The 21,072-nt window shown below is 44.0% G+C and overlaps 1 protein-coding gene across 3 annotated transcripts in view; it reads right to left on the minus strand.

Moving 5' to 3' along the window:
• DYM (dymeclin) overlaps positions 1–21,072 on the minus strand; it is a 685,706-nt gene that overhangs the window by 203,940 nt on the left and 460,694 nt on the right. For all 3 annotated transcript variants that reach the window (XM_033934792.1, XM_033934784.1, XM_033934800.1), the window contains exon 15: positions 8,825–9,007. In XM_033934792.1, the coding sequence (XP_033790683.1) occupies positions 8,825–9,007 (183 nt within the window). The remainder of the gene's footprint in view (positions 1–8,824; positions 9,008–21,072) is intronic.

The raw sequence follows: 21,072 nt of genomic DNA on the forward strand, positions 1-21,072 counted from the left end.
TCGTTATGTGAAACGCGTTTTCCCATAACAATACATGTTAAAAAAAATTATTCGTTCTGCAGCATAAAATATGCTAAGATGACATAAAAAAAGATAAATTTGTCAAAATGGTGAAAATGGTGGTCTTGCTGAGGCCAAACTCTTTGACGAGGTCACACTGTTTTACCCCACATTCACTCCTTCTAATTAGTTCCCGTTTCATTTCAACAGAAATCACCTTCCTGCTTTTTTTAGAAGCCATGATATATAAAAAATATTGAGTTTATCTTAAAAGGACGACTGTATACAGTGAGAGAGGGCAGAGTCTCAGCGGCAAAAAACTGGGACTTAACTTTTCTTTTTTTTTTTTTTTCTAGCATCGGGGAAGCGGCGAGAGTAGCTCCGCCCCCCCCAACGCATCAGCAGTAGGCGCCGGGCCCCTCCATAAAAGGAGGCGAGCCGACGGTCCGCCACTGCACAGGGAGCCAGGCGAAGGGCTGTGAGAGAGGGCAGTTAAGCGCAGTGACTAACGACTGCCTGCAGTGCCTGCGCGGAAGGATGCAAAACATCGGCAGCTCGGGCGACTTCGTTGTGTGAAACGAAGTTCGTTGTATGAATCAAGACATGAAGTTCGTTGTGTGCAGCGTTCGCTGTGCGAGGCGTTCGTTATGCGAGGCACCACTGTAATCATTTTTTTGAATGACTTAACAGTGATAGAGCTATTTGCTGTATCTGCTTCTATATTACATAGTATGCAGTTTTAAGAAGCAGATTATAGGTCACTATTTAATAAATTATTATCATGTTTCATTTATAGATAAAGACCTTTGCCTTCAGAGAGATAGCACTCTCTTCCTCCTCCTCATACTTTTGAGGAGACACTTTTAATCCCTGCATCATTTTACAGGGAGTTCCAAAGGAATGAATGATGTTTAATGTCAAAGTAATTATCTGCACTAGTCCTTCGGCACACTTAAATGAGATTTCCAAGGAGGATTTATCTCTTCACATGAACTGGTTTATCACTGTTAACTGTGATATCCTGACTTTGCAAATTCATTCTGAGCAGTCACCTAAACAGACCTGTTATATAGTGGAATGAAGAAGAAAAAACTAGCCTTGCGCATGGAGCCTGCTGAGGTTCAGGTTTTTGTTCATTTAGTCTGTCTGTAGTTTGCAGACGACACGAATACTATTCAAAACTGAAAAATCACTTTAGGATTGTATGACTTTGCAGAATGACCTTGGGAAGCTGGAAGACTGAGTATCCAAATGGCAAATGAAATTTAATGTAGACAAGTGACCTGGATTGGCCACCATGAGACCAGGTTTTTGGGCTTGATGGACCATTGGTCTGACCCAGAGTAAGGCTATTCTATGTTCTAAGAGTAGACTGATATACTTTGGGAAGAATAAACCAAACTATAGCTATGTGAAGTTAAGTTCCACATTAAAAATTGCCACCGGCAAAAAGGATTTAAGGCAGTGTTCTTCAATGCAAAGCCTGGGCGCTAATGGAGGCCTCTGGAGACCTTTGAGGTGGCCCCCAATTGTCATTCTTTTTTTTTTTTTTAATATACTCTGCTTCTCTATCCAAGCTTAGGTTAGAAAGGTAGAAGTGGATGGGAGGAAGAGCTACATGCTTTAAGGACATTCTCAGTAGAAGTAGAGAATGAATTTGGTAACACCTACCTCCCAATAAACAGTTTGAAGGCAGGCTGGAAGTGATAGACATACCCTAGTGGCTCTCCTTCAGCTCATTTGAATGACAAGTGGCCCCCAGCATAAAAATTAGTGAAGGCCAGTGATTTAAGGTGTCATTGTAGATAATACATTGAAATCTTCTGTTCAGGATTAGGCAATAGCTAAAATAGTAAATAATATGTTAGGAATTATTAGGAACGGAATAAAGAATAAATCAAAGAATATCATAATTTGTCTATATAGCTCCATGGTGAGAATGTACCCTGAGTATTGTGTGCAATTCTGGTCGCCAATTCTCAAAAAAAGCAATATACTGTAGTGGAACTGGAAAAGGTACAGAGAAGGCTGACCAAAATGATTAAACGGATGAATATGTCATATGAGGAAAAGCTAAAGAGGTTAATGCTCTTCAGACCGGAGAAGAGATGGCTGAAATGAACTAGGATTGACGTCTATAAATCTTGGAGTGAAATGGATAAATGTGAATTGATTGTTTATTCTTTCAAAAAGTACAAAGACTAGGGGATACTCTGTGAAGTTTCATAGTAGCACATTTAAAACAAATAGTTGAAAATATATTTTCATTCAGTGCTTAGTTAAGCTCTGGAACTCTTATCAGAACACATTGCAAAAGCAATTGTTTAACATCTAACTAACCCTATTGTGTAGAGTATTTGCCGACATGGGGATTGACAATAATTTTTTTTGCTGATGATGCGTAATGGGACAGACTAGAGGTCCATCAAGTCCAGTATCCTATCTCCAATAGTGATCAACCCAGGTTCCAAGTACCTAGCAAAATCCCAAGTAGTAAAACAGATTTTATGCTGCTTATTTCTGGGAATAAGCAGTGGATTTCCTCAAGCCTTCTCAATAATGGCCTATAGACTTCTCTTTCAGGAGATTATCCAAACCTTTTTAAAACCCTGCTAAGCCAACTACATTCTCTGGCAACGAATTCTAACGTAGGTGACATTGTTTAAGCTTTATGCAGATAATATTCAGGTGACCATAAAATCTGATGTATTACTTGGGATCTAGCTAGGTACTTGGGACCTGGGTTGGCTACTGTTGGAAACAGGATATTGGGCTTGATGGACCTTCGGTCTGTCCCAGTATAGCAATTGTTATACTAATGTATACAAAGGGGGGGGTCAAAAACAGACTAAAAAGGACCAGCAATAAAGCGGACCCCTTATGAATTAAGCCCAATATGATGTTTTATCCCAACTAATAATTTGCTGACAACACAAGATCCCCCCCACCAATACAGACAGATCCCACCTCATATAATTTATTCAGAATATATCTAAAAAAGGGGACGTGGAAATTTATTGCAGTTCAGTAAATTATTGAAAATATTTGTTTGCACAAGCTTTTTTCCTGCCATGAGAGGATGAGACTAGTTGCAGGTGATCTATCTAGATAACTTCCTCGTCTTTATAAAGATATGATACGTAGTATTCTTCTTTGTCTTCTATGTTTTTATTGGTTCAGTTTTTTATTTAAGATTATTGTACAAATGTGATGTATTCCATACTGTGTATATTTATTGTGAGCCGCTTTGGTTTAAAGCGGATTATAAATGTTTTAAATAAACAAATATGACGGATGTTGATTGGGGTATCTCTATTGCCAGGTCTTCTAGAAGTAGGGAGATCCTGGATTCTCTACAAGGAGAACTGTTCCAGCAGTTGGTAATGGAACCCACACGGGATGAGGTCATACTGGACTTAGTGCTTATAAATGGGGAAAGTGTTTCTGATGTTACAGTGGGTGATCATCTGGCATCCAGTGATCACTGCATGATACAGTTTAATATTAAGATGGGTATAGAGAGGGCTCCATTCAAAAGCAAAGGTTCTAGACTTTAAAAAAACTAACTTTGTTCGGATGGGGGTTTACATCAAGGAATTATTATCTGGATGGGAACGTCTGGAAGGAGTGGAAATGCGGTGGGCAAAAACTAAAAGGAGCAATTGTAAGGACGACAAACCTTTCTATGAAGCAAGTAAGTAAAAGTAAGAGGAAAAGAAGGCCGCTTTGGTTCTCACAAGTAGTAGCTGAGAAGGTAAGGAATAAGAGGTAAACTACAAATTTTGCAGAAAGAAGAAACAGGCAAAAATGTCTGGAAAAGTTAAGATAGGCTGGTTGTCTATTCAGGAAAGCAAAGATACAAATGGAAGAAAAAAAAATAGCTGACACAGTAAAATGGGGAGACAAAACACTTTTTAGGTATATCAGTGATAGGAAGAAGTGCAAAAGTGGCATTGTGAGATTCAAAAATGAAGGGGAGGAATATGTAGAAGCTGATAAAGAAAAGGCTGAATTGCTTAACAAATATTTCTGTTTTGTGTTCATGGATGAGAGATCCAGGAGCGGGACCGCAGAAGACAAATGCAAATAGGGATGGTGGAGTAGAGTCCTCAAATCTTGCCACATTTCAGGTGTGAACTTTGACTAGGATATTTGAGGACATTTACTTTCTTCTTCCCGAGCCACTCCATTGTTACTTTTGTTTTCTACTGAGGATCATTAACCTGCTGAATGAAATGTTCTTATGTCTTAGCAGGAATGAAACTCCAGATGATCTGGCATCCAAAACCAAAATGCCATGAGTCACTACAGATCTTCATGTTAAATTACAATACTGCTCTTGTATTGATGCAATTCCAAAGGCTCAGTAGACCATATTATCTTTATGCTGAAGCCAATTAAAGAAAGGTGTTTAGATAAAAATTAAAAGAATAGCAAATTATACAGAACAACTCCAGTATAATTCAACAATTTTACTAGCGCCACTGCTGAGAAGCTTAAAATTTAAACGGAGGAAAAAGCCTCAGATCGGAGAGAGCCAGTGTTGACTCGCAAAACTCCGGAATGTTAAATCTGCTGCAGAAAAAGATTCAAAGCAACCAAGTGAGCACAACCTTGGCAAAAACATCTTCCCTAAGGTTATGCTCACTTGGTTGCTTTGACTCTTTTTCTGCAGCAGATTTAGGGCTCCTTTTACGAAGGTGCGCTACGGGTTTTACCGCACGCACCGGATTAGCGTGCGCTAGCCAAAAATCTACCGCCTGCTCAAAAGGAGGCAGTAGCGGCTAGCGCACGTGGCATTTTAGCGCGCTTTTCCACGCGTTAAGGCCCTAGCATGCTTTTGTAAAAGGAGCCTTTAATGTTCCAGAGGTTTTTTATGCCTACGATGTTTGTGAGTTCAGCTGAGTCAACACTGGCTCTCTCTGATCTGTGGCTTTTTTCTCCATTTAAATTTTAAGCTTCTTAGCAGTGGCATTAGTGAAGTTGTTGAATTATAGTGGAGTTGTTCTGTACAATGCGCTATTTTTTTGTTCCTCCACTCCTGTTTATTTATTTATACAAAGTCAAAACTCTTCTGGTATCAAAGATTTTAGGATCAAGCGAGGAACATGGCTGAATGGTCTTCTATAACAAGGACACCCTAACTGGTATATAAAGATACAACCTAAAATGAACTGTAATGAGGACCAAGTGTGAACATATATATTGTCCACTTTGGAACATGTTTACATAATTCAATATTTGATTTGGAAGTTTTGATTCGTACTTTGGAGATGGTCAGTGAGGTAAATGCTCCGATGCTCACAGGAATTCAATGAGCATTTTTCTCTCTCCATATTATGTGCTCTGAAGAGAAGTTCTGTCTTGAACACAGAATTTGTTGAGAGAGCTGCATAGTTTTTGTATCGTGGGTCAAAAAATTCAGTGGCCTAATTGAACTTTGTGGCAAATTTGAATACATTTGCAAATACAGTGATACCTTGCAATCTGAACTTAATCCATTCCAGGACCCTGTTCGAGTTCCAACGCGTTCAAATTCCAAGACAATTTTTCCCATTGAAAATAATGGAAACTGGATTAATCCGTTCCTGGGTCCCACAAACTCAAATTTTAACAGTAAATACCCTGGATTTTAAGGTAAAATATTAACAAATATTCCAAAGCAGCATTCAGATTCTGGGGCACAAACACACACATACAATGTGCAGGGCGTTTGGATTCCAAAGCAGAGTTCGGATTCTGGAACAAAATTTGCTTGAATTTTTTGTTTGGATACCAAGTTGTTCGAGTTCTGGGGTGTTCGGATTCCAAGGTATCACTGTAGTTAAATAAACCTATCTATTTCAAATTTCAATAAAAATAGTAACATACATAGTAACATAGTAGATGACGGCAGATAACTACCCGAATGATCCATCTAGTCTGCCCAACCTGATTCAATCTAAAAATTTATTTATTTTTTTTTCTTCTTCTTCTTAGCTATTTCTGAGCAAGAATCCAAAGCTTTGCCTGGTACTGTTCTTAGGTTCCAACTACTGAAGTCTCCGTCAAAGCTCACTCCAGTCCATCTACACCAGACATGTCAAACTCTGGCCCGCGGTGTTATAAAATTTAGCCTGTCAGATAATTAAAAATTTACACTTAAGTTGGCCTGCCGGTAGACTTAAAAAAAAAACTATCAGGTACAAGCGCCTCAAGTCTCGCAGCCGCCATGACTACGCTGTCTACTGCTGCTGCTGCTTCAGCTGATTCATGTGTCTCAAGTCTCGCAGCCGCCATGCTTTGCGACGCTGTGCTCCCGCCTTTCTCTGCCTTCGCCATCGCTGCTTGTAGTTGCCTGCATCCTCCCGACTGCTGTTGCCGCTTGGGTCCGCCTTGTCCTTCCGGCTGCGTGCACCTGAGGTAACTTGATTGTTTCTATCAAGTATTTCCTTTGTGAACAATTTTGATTCATTTATAGTTTGATTATCCTTATGAACAAAATTAGAAAAGCTAGCTTGAATAACAACAAAACAATTTTAACAGCATTTCCCTGGCTCTGGATTGTTTTTGCCACCCTGCCTTTATTAGCTTTATTGATATGTATGTTTTCTATTTAATGTGTTTTACCTACCGTGTTGCCCCAAAAATAAGACAGTGTCTTATATTTACTTGGGGCCCAAAAAAGGCACTAGGTCTTATTTTTGGGGTATGCACATGACCATCTCTCTCTTCCTCTCCTTCACCCCAATTCTTCTTCTTTCCTTTCTCTCTCCCAAATGTGCAGCATCTTTCCTCCCCTCCCTCGTGCAGCCTTGCCAAGCTTCTATCCTTCCTTCCCTCCCTTCCATCCCTCATGCAGCATAACCCTTGCCCAGCTTCTATCCTTCCCTCCTTCCCACCCTTGTGCAGCAGAATCCTTGAGCACCCTTCCCGCTCACTTAATATAAGCCCTACCCCAAAAATAAGATCTAGTTCCGGGATTCGCTGGCAACTGTTCAAACTGGCTCCCCCCCGCGCAGCCAAACCCCCGCTGACCCTCCATCCTTCCCTCCCCGCTGACCGCGAACGAGCCCTACCTTCATGCGAAGCAGTGTCGGGCTGGTAGCACTCTGAACAGGCTGCTTGGCCTTGTCCGTCGAGGATTTCACTCAGTAACGCGGTAGAGTGAAATCCCCGATAGACAAGGCCAAGCAGCCTATTTAGAGTGCTGCTAGCCTGATACTGCTTCGCATGAAGGTAGGGCTCACTTGTGGTCAGCGGGGAGGGAAGGATGGAGGGTCAGCAGGGGTTCGACTAAGAGGGGGAGTTGGGTAGGTTGAACAGTTGCCAGCGAATACTGGAACTAGGGCTTATTTTTGGGGTAGGGCTTATATTAAGACCTACCCCAAAAATGATGCTAGGGCTTATTTTCGGGGAAACACAGTATTAATGAATTTCGAGTTTATAGTGTCTTTCACAAGGCTATAGCAATTTCCAAGTTTACAGTACCAGACTCTCAGAAAGCACTATTTCCAAATTTTGAAAGAAACAAATGTTGAAGAACAAATTGCAGGTGATTTATTAGACTAGCAATACGTTTCTGACTAGCTTTTGAAAGCTGTACTCGTTTCATTAGGTCAAAACCAAATAATTTTATTTCTAAGTCACCTTTCCTCTGAAGTACGCAAGGCATAGAACAACAAAGCTTATTAATAACAAAGCAAAATAAACAGAGATGGCATGGGGTTGGAGAGTTGTAATCCTATACTTCTACTAAGACTAAGGGGTGCTTTTATTAAGGTGCACATTTAGCACGCGCTAAATCGGTTATCGTACCTTAATAAAAGGACCCCTAAGTATCTTAATTAAAAATTCGGTCCACGACTTAGCCTATGTTTTAGATTTCGGCCCCTTATGTGATTGAGTTTGACACCCCTAATCTACACCCTCCCAGCCATTGAAGCCCTCCCCAGCCCATCCCCCAAACGGCCACATAGAGACACAGATTGTGCAGTCTGCCCAGTATTGGCCTTGGTTCTTCAATATTTGCTATTATTTTCTGGTTCTAGATCCTCTGTGTTCAACCCACGCTTTTTTGAACTCCGTCAAATAATTGGCAATAAAAACTTTGCCTTTAAAAACTAAAATAAGATACTTTTTGAACTTTGTGTATACCTAATATTTGTATTTTTTTCTCTTTCTTCATCTCGGTTTTCTCTAGAAGTAGTTTGCACTGTAGTCTAACCATGAGGTTATAAGAGTGTGGACAAGGGTCCGGGTAGTGTGCTCAGAGAGGAAGGAATGAATTTTGGTGATTAACTGTCCCTCCTAACATCCTGTTCGTCTGTCTTCTCTGCTTAGATTGGAAACTCTTTCGAGCAGGGACTCTTTCCTTTGTAACTCTACAGCGCTGCGTACCTCTGGCAGATTTCTAGAAATAATTAATAGTAGTAGTTGTAGAGATAAAAGCCTCTCTTTCCAAACCAACTGGTCTTTCATCTCTGCTTCTATTCCTCATCTGCATCTTCTTCTCCCTCTATTCTTTTTCTTTCCATTTGTCCCCCTCTAGCCTCTCATCACTCTCTTCTTTCCAGTGTCTCTTGGAATCCCTGCCGTCTCAACACTATCTACCTTCTCTGACACTGGTTAATACTCTGTCCTGGCAGTGAGAGCCCAGTTATGATAACTGCTGTTACCTGGCTCTATTTCTTTATCGAGAAGAGAGGGATAAATGGCATCATGGAGCATATAATTTGTCACAATTCTGAAACAGATATTTTGCATCAATTTTTTACAACCATAGACTAACGACAAAAAAGGGCTTTACTTATTACTGATGAATGGTTAAGTCTGTAGTACTTACAAGATCTATATTTTGCATGATGTCCTGGAAGGAAGGATGAGTTCGAAATTGTTCAAAAAGATCCCGCTTGTAAAGCAATGCGTATACCAGGTTTGGATTATGATGAAGAGAATTTGTCAGACAGGAATTGATTATCTCCAGCATCATTCGAATCACTTCTTCAATCACATTCAGGTCCTGTGCCTGCCAAAAACAAGGAAAAAGAAGAAAATATTTTTGCTTCTCAGAAACGAGACATTTCCTTAGGTAATAGCAATCCGTCATGCATAGAATGTTAGAGACCAGATGTACAAACTTTTCCACAGATGACAGATCATAGAAACCTTAAAGTACATCTGACCCTAAATCAAGAGTGGTGTAGATCAGGGAAAATGTTAAATCATCCATGATAAAACTGGTACATTGCACTATTACACACGTTCTTAATTAGATAAAACTCTTGTGGGCTGATTCTACAAACGGCGTTCTGATGGCAGTGGTACTGCATCCTACTGCCATCTCACTAGCCAATCTAGATGCACATTTTAAAAACAAATTTGATGCAATGAATGGCGCCTTTATTGTAGGCATCTGTCTCATGTCTAAGGAGATGCTTATGGATGCCCAAGGCCAGCGTCGATGTGGTTTCCCCCAGAAGTGGCCTTGGGTGTCCGTAAGTATTACTATGTGTCTCTGTAGGCATGAGACAGACACCTTAAATGTAGGCCTGTAAAATGTTGGCCTACATTTAAGACACAATTCTCTAAAAGATGGCAATGCATGATTGACAATGGCAGCTGCCGAGATCAGTGTCCTTTAGAGAATCAGGTCCTTAGGGGGTAAAGGAGACTAGGAGGAGTCTAGTTCTGAAATGTGTGGGGTTGGCTGTATGATGCTTATTTTTGGTGACTTCAAGGATTGGCCCAGGTGCCTACGAGCCTGGGCCAATCACACCTTAGGGTTAGTGGGGATGGGCGGACCCGTTATGCCTAAGGCCTGATTGGCCTGATTGTTGCTGGAAAAGCAGAATCTTCCTTTCTGGAAGATATTTTTGAAGGGCGGACAGCTGTTGGACCAGGTGTTTCATGTAAAAAGAAAAGTGGAACGTGTAATTGTTGGCCAGCATGGCCAGCATGTAATTGTTGGCCAGCATGGCATTCTGGTAGAGCCTCTTGCCAAACTTGTCCATAGTTTTGCCCTCTCTGCCAGGAGGGGTGGAGGCATAAACACTGGAGCCCTGAGATTTCTTCAAGGTGGACTCAACAAGGAGAGACTCATGGGGCAATTGAGGTTTATCAAACCCCGGGATCGGGATAACTCGGTAAAGGTTATCTAACTTGCGGGGGGCCCCAGGGACCGTAAGAGGGTTCTCCCAGTTTTTATAAAAGGTTTCCCGGAGTATGTCATGCACGGGTAACTTGAGGAACTCCTTAGGTGGTTGTTCAAAATCCAAGGCCTCCAGAAAGGCTTGGGATTTTTTGGGTCTGACTCTAGGGGGAGAGACAAAGCTGCTGACATCTCCCTGAGGAACTTGGAGAACGAGGATTGCTCAGGTTTGGAAGTGGTATCGGGTGCTGAGGGTTCCTCGTCTGATGAGGAGATATCCTCCTCGGTACCGGGGGGAGATTCTTCCCACAAGTCCGGGTCCTGGACCTCCGGGTGCACGTGCCGAGAAACCGGGGTGGAAGGCTCGGTATGGTGGGTCTTAGATAGAGACTTGCCCGAGCGCACCGAAACGGTACCGGGAGAGGAAGATTGGTGTCGGTCCCGGTCTCGGGAAGAATGGTGTCCCGCCCGGTCTCGAGGCGGATCTGTAGTGGTATGTGAGTGAACTACAGGATGGGCACGGAGTTGTTCAGCCGAGAGAATCAGCATGGACGTATTAAGTGGCACCGATGGGGTGGATACCGGTTGTTCGGCGCGGGGCTCGGGCCGGTCTGGTACCGAAAGGAGCGGTGCCAGGATAGTGGGTAACAGGTGCTGGAGTTGATGCTGCAGCTGTTCCTGTAGTTGGGTTTGGAGGATGGCCGCGATGCGGTCATCCAGGGGTGGCACCGGAACCGCTTTCTTCTGTTTCGGTTCCATAGGTGCCGCTCCACGCCCCGGCGATGAGGAGGCCGATGACGAGGCACTCACCGAGATCGGGGCGGAGCGTTTCCGGGGCCGGCGTGAAGCCGGTATGGTCGGTGCCGCCACTGTGGCTGGCGGGCGCTCTAGGGAAGAGGAAGGCTTCTTAGCCGGCTTACCTGGCGCCGATGGCGCCGATGTTGGATCGGGCGTCGTCGAAGTGGTGGGTGTCGATTTTGGCGGTACCGCCGTCGACGCAGAGGATTCCATCGCAGACCCGGTGCCGAATAGGATGTTCTGCTGAATCTGGCGATTTTTAAGTGTTCGCTTTTTAAGAGTGGCACAGTGGGTGCAGGAGTCCGCCCGATGCTCAGGACCCAAACACTGCAAGCACCAATTTTTTTTTTTTAAAGGAAAATAAAAGGTAACCCGAAGGTAAGAAAGTAAAAGAACAAGAAAATTCGCGAGCGGGAAGGCAAAAAAGGTTAGTTTCAACGGCCGTTGAAAAAACACGCGTCTTCTTCGCTCCACGGAAACGAAGAAACTGGGGACCAGGCACTCGCGCACGCGCGGTGCGGCCAACTAGAACTTTCTAGTTAAAAAGGTCCGTACCGGGGGCTCCGTCGGTGACGTCACCCATGCGTAAAGAATATGCTGCCTGCTTGTCCTGGGATAATAATGGTTACTGAATATTGGCAGACTGGATGGGCCATTTGGCCTTTATCAGCCATCATGTTACTATGTTTCTATATAAAAATATCCAACAGGTGAATTTTTTCTCAACATATGATTTACTGTACAGTATGATCACATATGTGACAAAATTTAAAAAAACACTGTGTTGTGATGTGCTACTGGCCAATCCAAATATTTATCAAAATGAGCCTCAGAGCAACAGGCAGGATATAAAAATCAGAACAATCCAATTAAGATCACAACCCTGGCTATTAGGTGATCTCACTTTTAAAGTCCCTTCTCAGATTACATTATTTAACTTCCTTCTCTATTACCAGTCGTGACAATTGATCTGGCTCAAAGAAAACATACTTCTTATCAGGAAAATTAATCAAACATTTAGAAGAGAAGTTATGAAAAAAAAAAAAAAAGTTGCATTAAGAGCCATTACTCTAGATTTAAACTGCAAAAATTATTTCCGCCTAACTTGAGTGGCTCTGAAAACGTATACCAGCTCAGGTATGTGGGGGAGGTGGAGAGTAGAAGGAGGTGGTGCAAACCTTTGCCCCTCCCCCCCAACATCCAAAGTCTGGTTTTGTGCCTGGTCTAGCTTATATATTTAACCTGGATCCTCCAGGTTACAACTAGTTTTGGCAAATCAACATCAAATGTATAAACATATAACTCTAGAGTCCCCAGAATGCCCCATCTCTGCCCTGTATAGGTATCACATACCCTTGTGCTAAAAATGAACCTATAGTAGCACTGAATGTTTGGCATAGTGCCAGTCATCTAAGTGCCATTTGGAAATACTTTTTTTTTTTAAACCTAGGAGCTTCATCCTGGTTTGGTTTGGTTAATTTATTTATATCCCGCCCTTACCCTTATCCTACTCTGTTGAGCATCCAACCAATCAGAACCAGCCTCCATTAAACTTATAAAACCACCGGCGTTTATCTGCAACTGTCCACGTGCTTTCCTTAGTCTTAATCAGTGTTCTTCAACCTTTTTACACCTATGGACCGGCGAAAATAAAATAATTATTTTGTGGACCTGCAAACTACTAAGACTGAAATTAAAAAAAAAAAACAAAAACATCTCTGCCCTGTCCCCATGAGCTCGGTCCCCACAAACCATTTGATCCCATCCACACAAGCCTCAAATAGTTATTATTTTATCTTGAACGTATTTTATTAAAGTATAAAAAGAAACAATATTCTGTACAATTGTCATTTTATAAATACAAATAATACAGTGAAAGGATCAACAAAACCCCTGTCTCCCCTCCCATTCACATATATCCCCTCTACTATCAAGAAAACTGAATAAGCCAAATTATTACAGAATGATACACAGAAATATCATGCCAAGAGAATATCACAGTCACACATGACAGGAATAGTGTTAGGAAGTGCAATTAGGGCAACTGTCCCTTGGTCAGAGAGAGCCCTAAGTCAGCTGGAAGCTAAAGAAGCACTGCCTGGGCTTTGCAGTCCCCAGTTATGTCGAACACCAGCTCTAGCAGGTTACGTATTTCAAATCTGATATACAGTACTCCACCAGTCATTGGCAGTCGGTGATTCGCGGTCCCGGTCATTCATGGTATTTTCCAACCGTGAATGACCAGGACCGCGATAGGCTGCGACCGCGAATGACTGGGCAGGAGAGGGCAGGAGAGAGCAGTCTGAGCACCTGCGAGTGAAGGAAATCACTCGCGGTATGCTCCGACCACCTCTTCCTGCACTAAAGTCGGGCCTCACCAATCAGGAGCTGCTTTGACACGCAGCTCCTGATTGGTGAGGCCCGATTTTAGTGCAGGAAGAGGCGGGCAAAGGTAGGAGGCATACATGGCAGGAGTCTCGGCGAAGGCAGGAGGCATATGCGGTAGGAGTCCCGTATAAGCAACGGCAACAGGAAGTTGCAAGTCAGCTGATGCCGGCACCAGAGCCTCTCTTCCTGCCCAGTGTGCAGTTTGTGGAGGGGACCCGAATCCTTCACGGACCGGCAGAAAATTTTTACAGACTGCCACTGGTCCGCGGACTGGCGGTTGAAGAACACTGGTCTAGATCCCTCCCTAACCAAAGCAATATTGATTCTTAACCAGGAGACACAGAGCATACATACATCTTACATCTGGTCAGTAGGTGTCACCATTATGCAATAGCTGAAATTCTCTCCCCCTCAATGACAGTTAATGTTGCCTCCACAACATTTCCTGTCTAGCTAGCCCAGGTAGCAGAAGTTGGATTTCTGGAATTAAACCTAGGTCTTCTAGGATTACCGTATTTTCACGCAGATAACGCGCACCCGTGTATAACGCGCACACGGGTATAGCGCGCAGAAACCACGATATTATGTATAAAAACTTTTGTATACCGCGCTCACGGGTATAACGCGCATGCTGCCCGACTGTCCTTTCGCCCGCCCCGACTCTCCTCTGGCCACCCCGACTCTCCTTTCGCCCGCCCCGACTCTCCTCTGGCCACCTCGACTCTCCTTTCGCCCTCCCCAACTCTCCGTGCGCTGTCCCGACTCTCCGTTTACCCGCCCTGCCCTGCCCCCCCCCCGGCAGGACCACTCGCACCCCCACCCCGAAGGACCGCCAACTCCCCGACAATATCGGGCCAGAAGGGAGCCCAAACCCTCCTGGCCACGGCGACCCCCAACCCCCACCCCGCACTACATTACGGGCAGGAGGGATCCCAGGCCCTCCTGCCCTCGACGCAAACCCCCCTCCCTCCAACGACCGCCCCCCCCAAGAACCTCCGACCGCCCCCCCAGCCGACCCGCGACCCCCCTGGCCGACCCCCACGACACCCCCACCCCCCCTTCCCCGTACCTTTGGTAGTTGGCCGGACAGACGGGAGCCAAACCCGCCTGTCCGGCAGGCAGCCAACGACGGAATGAGGCCGGATTGGCCCATCCGTCCCAAAGCTCCGCCTACTGGTGGGGCCTAAGGCGCGTGGGCCAATCAGAATAGGCCCTGGAGCCTTAGGTCCCACCTGGGGGCGCGGCCTGAGGCACATGGTCGGGTTGGGCCCATGTGCCTCAGGCTGCGCCCCCAGGTGGGACCTAAGGCTCCAGGGCCTATTCTGATTGGCCCACACGCCTTAGGCCCCACCAGTAGGCGGAGCTTTGGGACGGATGGGCCAATCCGGCCTCATTCCGTCGTTGGCTGCCTGCCGGACAGGCGGGTTTGGCTCCCGTCTGTCCGGCCAACTACCAAAGGTACGGGGAAGGGGGGTGGGGGTGTCGTGGGGGTCAGCCAGGGGGGTCGCGGGTCGGCTGGGGGGGCGGTCGGAGGTGCTTGGGGGGGGCGGTCGTTGGAGGGAGGGGGGTTTGCGTCGAGGGCAGGAGGGCCTGGGATCCCTCCTGCCCGTAATGTAGTGCGGGGTGGGGGTAGGGGGTCGCCGTGGCCAGGAGGGTTTGGGCTCCCTCCTGGCCCGATATTGTCGGGGAGTTGGGGAGTCGGCCGGGCAAGAGGGCTTGGGCTCCCTCTTGCTCCGATCGTGGATGCGGGTGCGGGTGGGAGCGCGTGCGAGCGGTCGTTCGGGGTGGGGGTGCGAGCGGTCCTGCTGGGGGGGGTGAATCGGGCGTCGGGCGGGGTGGGAACTATGTAGAAAAACTTTTGTATAACGCGCGAGGGGTATGCGCGGTAGGTAAAAACGCGTATAACGCGCGCGTTATATGCGTGAAAATACGGTACTTTTAAACCACTAGCCCAGTACAAACAAACTTTAATAGTGACAAGAGACCAATAAACCAACCCTTTCTTTAACACAATTTTGAGTGTGATTCAGGCTGTCCATTTGGCCATATTAGGATTTATTTGGTGAATAAGCCCTTCCAGCAAATCTAATTGAAAGGCTGAAAGGGGCTTTCCTAATTTAATCATTTATGGCTGGTTGAATTGTACAGCACATGGTATTCCTGCTAAATGATGTAAGAGGGGACTTTTGAATGACAAATATTTCAACTTAGCAGAATAAAAACCCCTTAAATTGTTAATTCAAGGTTATGGCTGATGCACCGGTCCAAGTATAGCTTCCTGCCACATTTCTAGGATTCTGGACTACAAATTCCAACATCCCAAAGGATTAAAAACAGATAGACAAAATACAATTTTACTTCAGACAATACTCAAAGACAGGTGGCCGGTAAACATACTATTGAAGTTTCATGCTTTTTTAGCAATAGCTCAAGGTGCATTATATTCAGGTACACTAGGAAAACAGGGACGCATGGCAAGGGCTGGACTAAAGTGTATCCAAGGGCTGGACATGACTGAATGAATAGTAGAAGTAGTAAAGGAGGTTATTTCCCTGTGCCCAGCTTACAATCTAAGGTGGCATCTGAGACAATGGAGGGTTATGTGACCTATCCAAGGTCACAAGAAGCATCATTGGGATTTGAACTTTGGCTTCCCTGGTGATGAACTTACTGTACTAACCACTAAGCTACTCCTTCACCTACTCCTCTAAAAATCTGTCTGAACGGTACTATCTTAGACATTTTAAGCCCACCTTCTCCCAATATGGCTCAAAGCGGAGTGACAAAGAATTCACTATATAGCATCCAGAACATTATAAAAAAACATGTAAAAATTACAAATTTTGAATAAAATACTTATGAAAGAGATACAGTAGGGTCTGATGTCCTGATGTTGTTCTTCCCTAAATGTTTTTCTTTTTGGGTTTTTTTTATTTTTAAACAAATGTAGTTTATCCTTGTATTCCTTATGTATCTTTAAATAATTATGGATAAGATTGTACGTTTATTGTTTTAAATGGTTTTTATTTGTCCCCCCCCCAAATTATTATTGTTATACGCATTGAAATTACTTGATATTGCATTCAAATCAAAACTTTAATAAACTTGAAACTTTAAACTTTATATGTCTACAAAACAAGAAGAAATAAGAATGCTCTAAGCGGATCGCACAGGGGAGATAATTCTAGATATTAACAGATATGGAAAAAATGAACTTTCTAGAAATGGTTTTACTCATAGACCTTCAACAGATGGAACACAAAGAAGTCCTTGATTTATACATGACAAGTTTGACCTGACAAAGATATACCAAAAGAAAGAAATAAATTGTTGGAGGACTGTCTCAATAATATTTTATGAACTAAACAAGATATTTTGAAAACAACAACATAAGAATAGCAATACTGGGTCAGACCAATGGTTCATCCACCCAGTACCCAATATCCCACTGTTTTCACAGTGGACAATTCAGGTCACAAGTACCTGGCAGAAACCCAAACAGTAGAAATATTCCATGCTAATGATCCCAGGGCAAGCATTTGCTTCCCCCATGTCTGGCTCAATAGCATTATGGACTTTTCCTCCAGGAACTTGTCCAAACCTTTTTTAAACCCATCTTCATTAACCACTGTTACTATCTTCTGGCAACGCATTCCAGAGCTCAACTATTCTCTGAGCAAAAAAATATTTCCTCCTATTGGTTTTAAAAGTATCGAGTTTCCCCTAGTCTTTAATTTTTGAAGGAGTAAAAAAAAAAAAAAAAAAATCAATTCACTTGTACCCATTGTATACCACTCAGGATTTTGTAGACTTCAATTATATCTCCCCCCCTCAGCACTTGAGCGGAAGGTTTCAGTGTATCGTCTACGATGACACTTAGTTCTTTTTCTTGGATGCTGACCCCCTAAAGTGGACCCTAGCATTTGGTAACTATGATTTAGATTATTCTTACCAATGTGTATCATTGCATTTGTCCACATTGTCCAATACTATCCATGTAAGAAAGGGGTGCAGGAAGGGTAGGCTTAATAATTATTCATTTAGCAATGACATTCAACTACAAAGTGGGCCTTAGGTATCTGAACTAATCAGGGTCTTAGGCCCCTCCCAGTGCATCCCAGGATGTACCAGGAAGAGGCCTAAAGCCCTGTTTGGCCCAGGTGCCTTAAGTATTTGAACCAATCAGGCCCCACCCAGTGCATCCCAGGAGGGGTCTTAGGTATCTGAACCAATCAAGTATCTTCAAGCATTGGAAATCCAAAACAACAAGAGAAACTGTGGACTCGATGATCCTTGGTTAGATGATTTATTAGAAATATAATCTACTCTTAAAGTCACTTTATTCCAGGGATCTTAAAGTCCCTCCTTGACGGCCACAATCCAGTCAGGATTTCCCCAATGAATATGCATTGAAAGCAGTGCATGCACATAGATCTCATGCATATTCATTGGGGAAATCCTGAAAACCTGACTGGATTGCGGCCCCCAAGGAGGGACTTTGAGACCTCTGCTTTATTCCATACAAGAAGGTGCAATACAGACCCCACACAGTCTGCGTTTGAGCATAAAAAGCTTTCCTCAAGGGTCCTAAAACGATAATTGAGATATGGCTGTACTAAAATATTCCATGTCAGTGGTAATGAGGTGACCATGTGCCATGTGGTACCCAAGATATATAGAGAATTGTGAACAGTGTGATTGGAATAATAAATAATAAAAATGATTATGTGCCACAGAAAACGGATAAGTTGCCTATGAACAAGACTGTGAACAATGTGAATGGGTGATAATACATACGTGAGAGATAGTGTAAAAATGAAGGGAGTGATGCTGCAAAAAAAGATTAGATGATATATAGCTAGTGATGCTAGGGCAAGATGTTGAGATACATATCATACGAAAGTATCGATGATAAAAGCGAATATTAGATAAAATGAAAAATACCTAAATAACACCCCCCCCCAATATTAAAAAGTAATAAATAATGATACTGAGTTATATCAAACTACACAGAATAAAACCAAATGGAAAAACAGCTGCTGAGGGTCGTGAAATGCAAATAGATTAATCTTAAAAATAATGCATCAAAAGCCAAACGGGATGGACTGGAGATACTTGGAAAATGTAAATAACGTACAGGCTAATTGTGATATGAAAAAGAAGCAACACGTTGCTAAACAGACAAAGATATTATGTATAAAAAAGAAATCTGTAATGGAAGCAATGCAAAAAAATGATGTACAGTCAAACCTTGGTTTGCGAGTGTTTTGCAAGACGAGCAAAACACTCCTGCAAACTTTGACTTGCAAACCGAGCGTCGACTCGATATGTGAGTTCCCATCCCACCCTGGGAACTGGCTTCGCACTCCCCGCGGTCCGCCCCCAAACCTTACCTCGAGCAGACACCGTCACACACCAACCCACAGGACATACGCGTGTCAGTGCCGAAAGAGCCTGCCGCTGATCTATGCTGGGCTGCTGCGGGGCCTTGAGCATTTCGGAGATGGTGGGAGCCAGAAGGCCTTGAGCATCTGCTCTGGAATATTTTTACTCCTACTTAAGCCTTGATCTCAGATATGGTGTTTGGACTGTGCAATAGTTAAGTGTTGGTGTACTTATGTGTTAGACATTGATATTGTTTTCAAATACTTTGTGACACACACTTACGTGTACCGATATTTTGTGCCTTGGGAATATCAGAATGTATAAGGTCATTACAAATAGTGGAGAGAAGAGGTAATATAATATTAATATAGCTGTTTTCTGGATCTCTGAACCATTAACAAATAAATAAAAATTAATGTTGAAAAATTTTTATGATCCCTGAATAAAGCAGGAGCCAAAACATGGCTATTTAGGGTTGTCTACCGTATTTTCACCCATATACTGCGCACCCATGTAAAACGTGCACACGGTTATAGTGCGCGGGGAACACAAATTTATGTAAAAAAAATTTAATATAGCGCGCACACGCGTATACCGTGCATGCTAAAACCTCCTCCCGCCTACTCCAAACCGGCATTCTCCCCCCCGCTCGCTCACCCGAGAGAGCATTTTTTTTTTCATTCGAATCCGGCATTCCCCCTGCGAACCGGCATCCTCCCCCCCGCTCGTGTCACCCCCCCTCCCTCCCCCGCGATCCTACATCCCCCCCCAGCACCGCAAAACATCTCTTACCCGATTGGGCACCGGCACCAATGCACAGGATGTGCCAGTGCCCGAAGATCCTCCCTCGTTGGGTTGGGCTGGGCTGGGCTGGGCAGTGCGAGAGAGATCCTCCTTCTTCTTACACCGGGCTGGACTAGGCTTTGAGCATTTGCACCTGCTCAAAGCCTTCTGGTCTCGCTCTAATCTCGGAGAGAGCGAGACCAGAAGGCTTTGAGCATGCGCAAATGCTCAAAGCCTAGTCCAGCCCGGTGCAGGAAGAAGGAGGATCTCTCTCGCACCGCACCGCACCGCCCAGCCCAACCCAACGAGGGAGGATCTTCAGGCACTGGCACTGGCACATCCTGTGCATTGGTGCTGGTGCCGGTGCCCAATCGGGTAAGAGATGTTTTGCGGTGCTGGGGGAGATGTAGGATCGCGGGGGAGGGGGGGTGACGCGAGCGGGGGGAGGATGCCGGTTCGCAGGGGGGATGCCAGATCGGATTGTAAAAAAAAAGTTGTAAAACGCGCTCACACGTATAACGCGCACGGTTATGCATGGTTTGTAAAAATCGTGTATAACGCGAGCGTTATATGCGTGAAAATACGGTAATTCTTAAAGTGGATGGTTTTTTCTACTCAGCTAATCAACATTTTTATTTGTAGTAAATGTTTCTCTCTGCTTTAAATTATTACAAGAAATGTCAGAGATTCTGGAATGGATGGCATAATTTGACAGAGGCACTGCTTCACTTTTCTTCCTCTGCTCCAAAACAAACAAATTCCACCAATTCCAGAGCACAGGGGTTGACCAAAGTCTCTGCAATTGTATGTGGTTCCTTTGGTTTGGCAATGCAGTACACAAATGTATATGTGGCTTCAAGAGACAGCTTTTATGTTGAGGTAAATGCAAATTTTGGTAAAGTTCCAGCCTTTTCAAATCGAGCCTTCTCATAAGAAAGATCTACAGTTATCAGCTGCAGTTTAGCATGGATAGACAGAAGATGCTTCTAAAACTTTGGGCTCTTTTTACAAAGCCGCGCTAGGGCCTTAACGCGTGGAATAGAGCACGCTAAATTGCCGCGAGAGCTAGCTGCTACCGCCTCCTTTTGAGCAGGCGGTAGATTTCTGGCTAGCGCGTGCTAATCCGGTGCGTGCGATAAAACTGCTAGCGCAGCTTTGTAAAAGGAGCCCTTTGTAAGAGCGGATAGTGTAGCTGGTTTTGGACAAGTTCCTGGAGGAAAAGTCCATAGTCTGTTATTGAGAAAGACACGGAGGAAGTCACTTCTTGCCCTGTACTGGTAGCATGGAATATTGCTACATCTTGGGTTTTGGCCAGGTACTAGGGACCTGGATTTGCCACCGTGAGAACAGGCTACTGAGCTTGATGGACCATTGGTCTGACCCAATAAGGCTATTCTTATGTTCTTATTGTCATAGACAACATATTAAGTTTAGGCAACCTTATCTATCATGGATAGTTATACGATTTCTATGTTAGTCCACAGAAACAGAAGTTAATAAGTAAAAACAAGATATAGGAGGTGAAACTTTTATAATGAATTAAACTGACAACATTTTTTGAATAGCTATCAGGAGCCAACACCCTCTTC

Source organism: Geotrypetes seraphini, chromosome 1 (assembly GCF_902459505.1).
Source record: "Geotrypetes seraphini chromosome 1, aGeoSer1.1, whole genome shotgun sequence".
Taxonomy (NCBI): domain Eukaryota; kingdom Metazoa; phylum Chordata; class Amphibia; order Gymnophiona; family Dermophiidae; genus Geotrypetes; species Geotrypetes seraphini.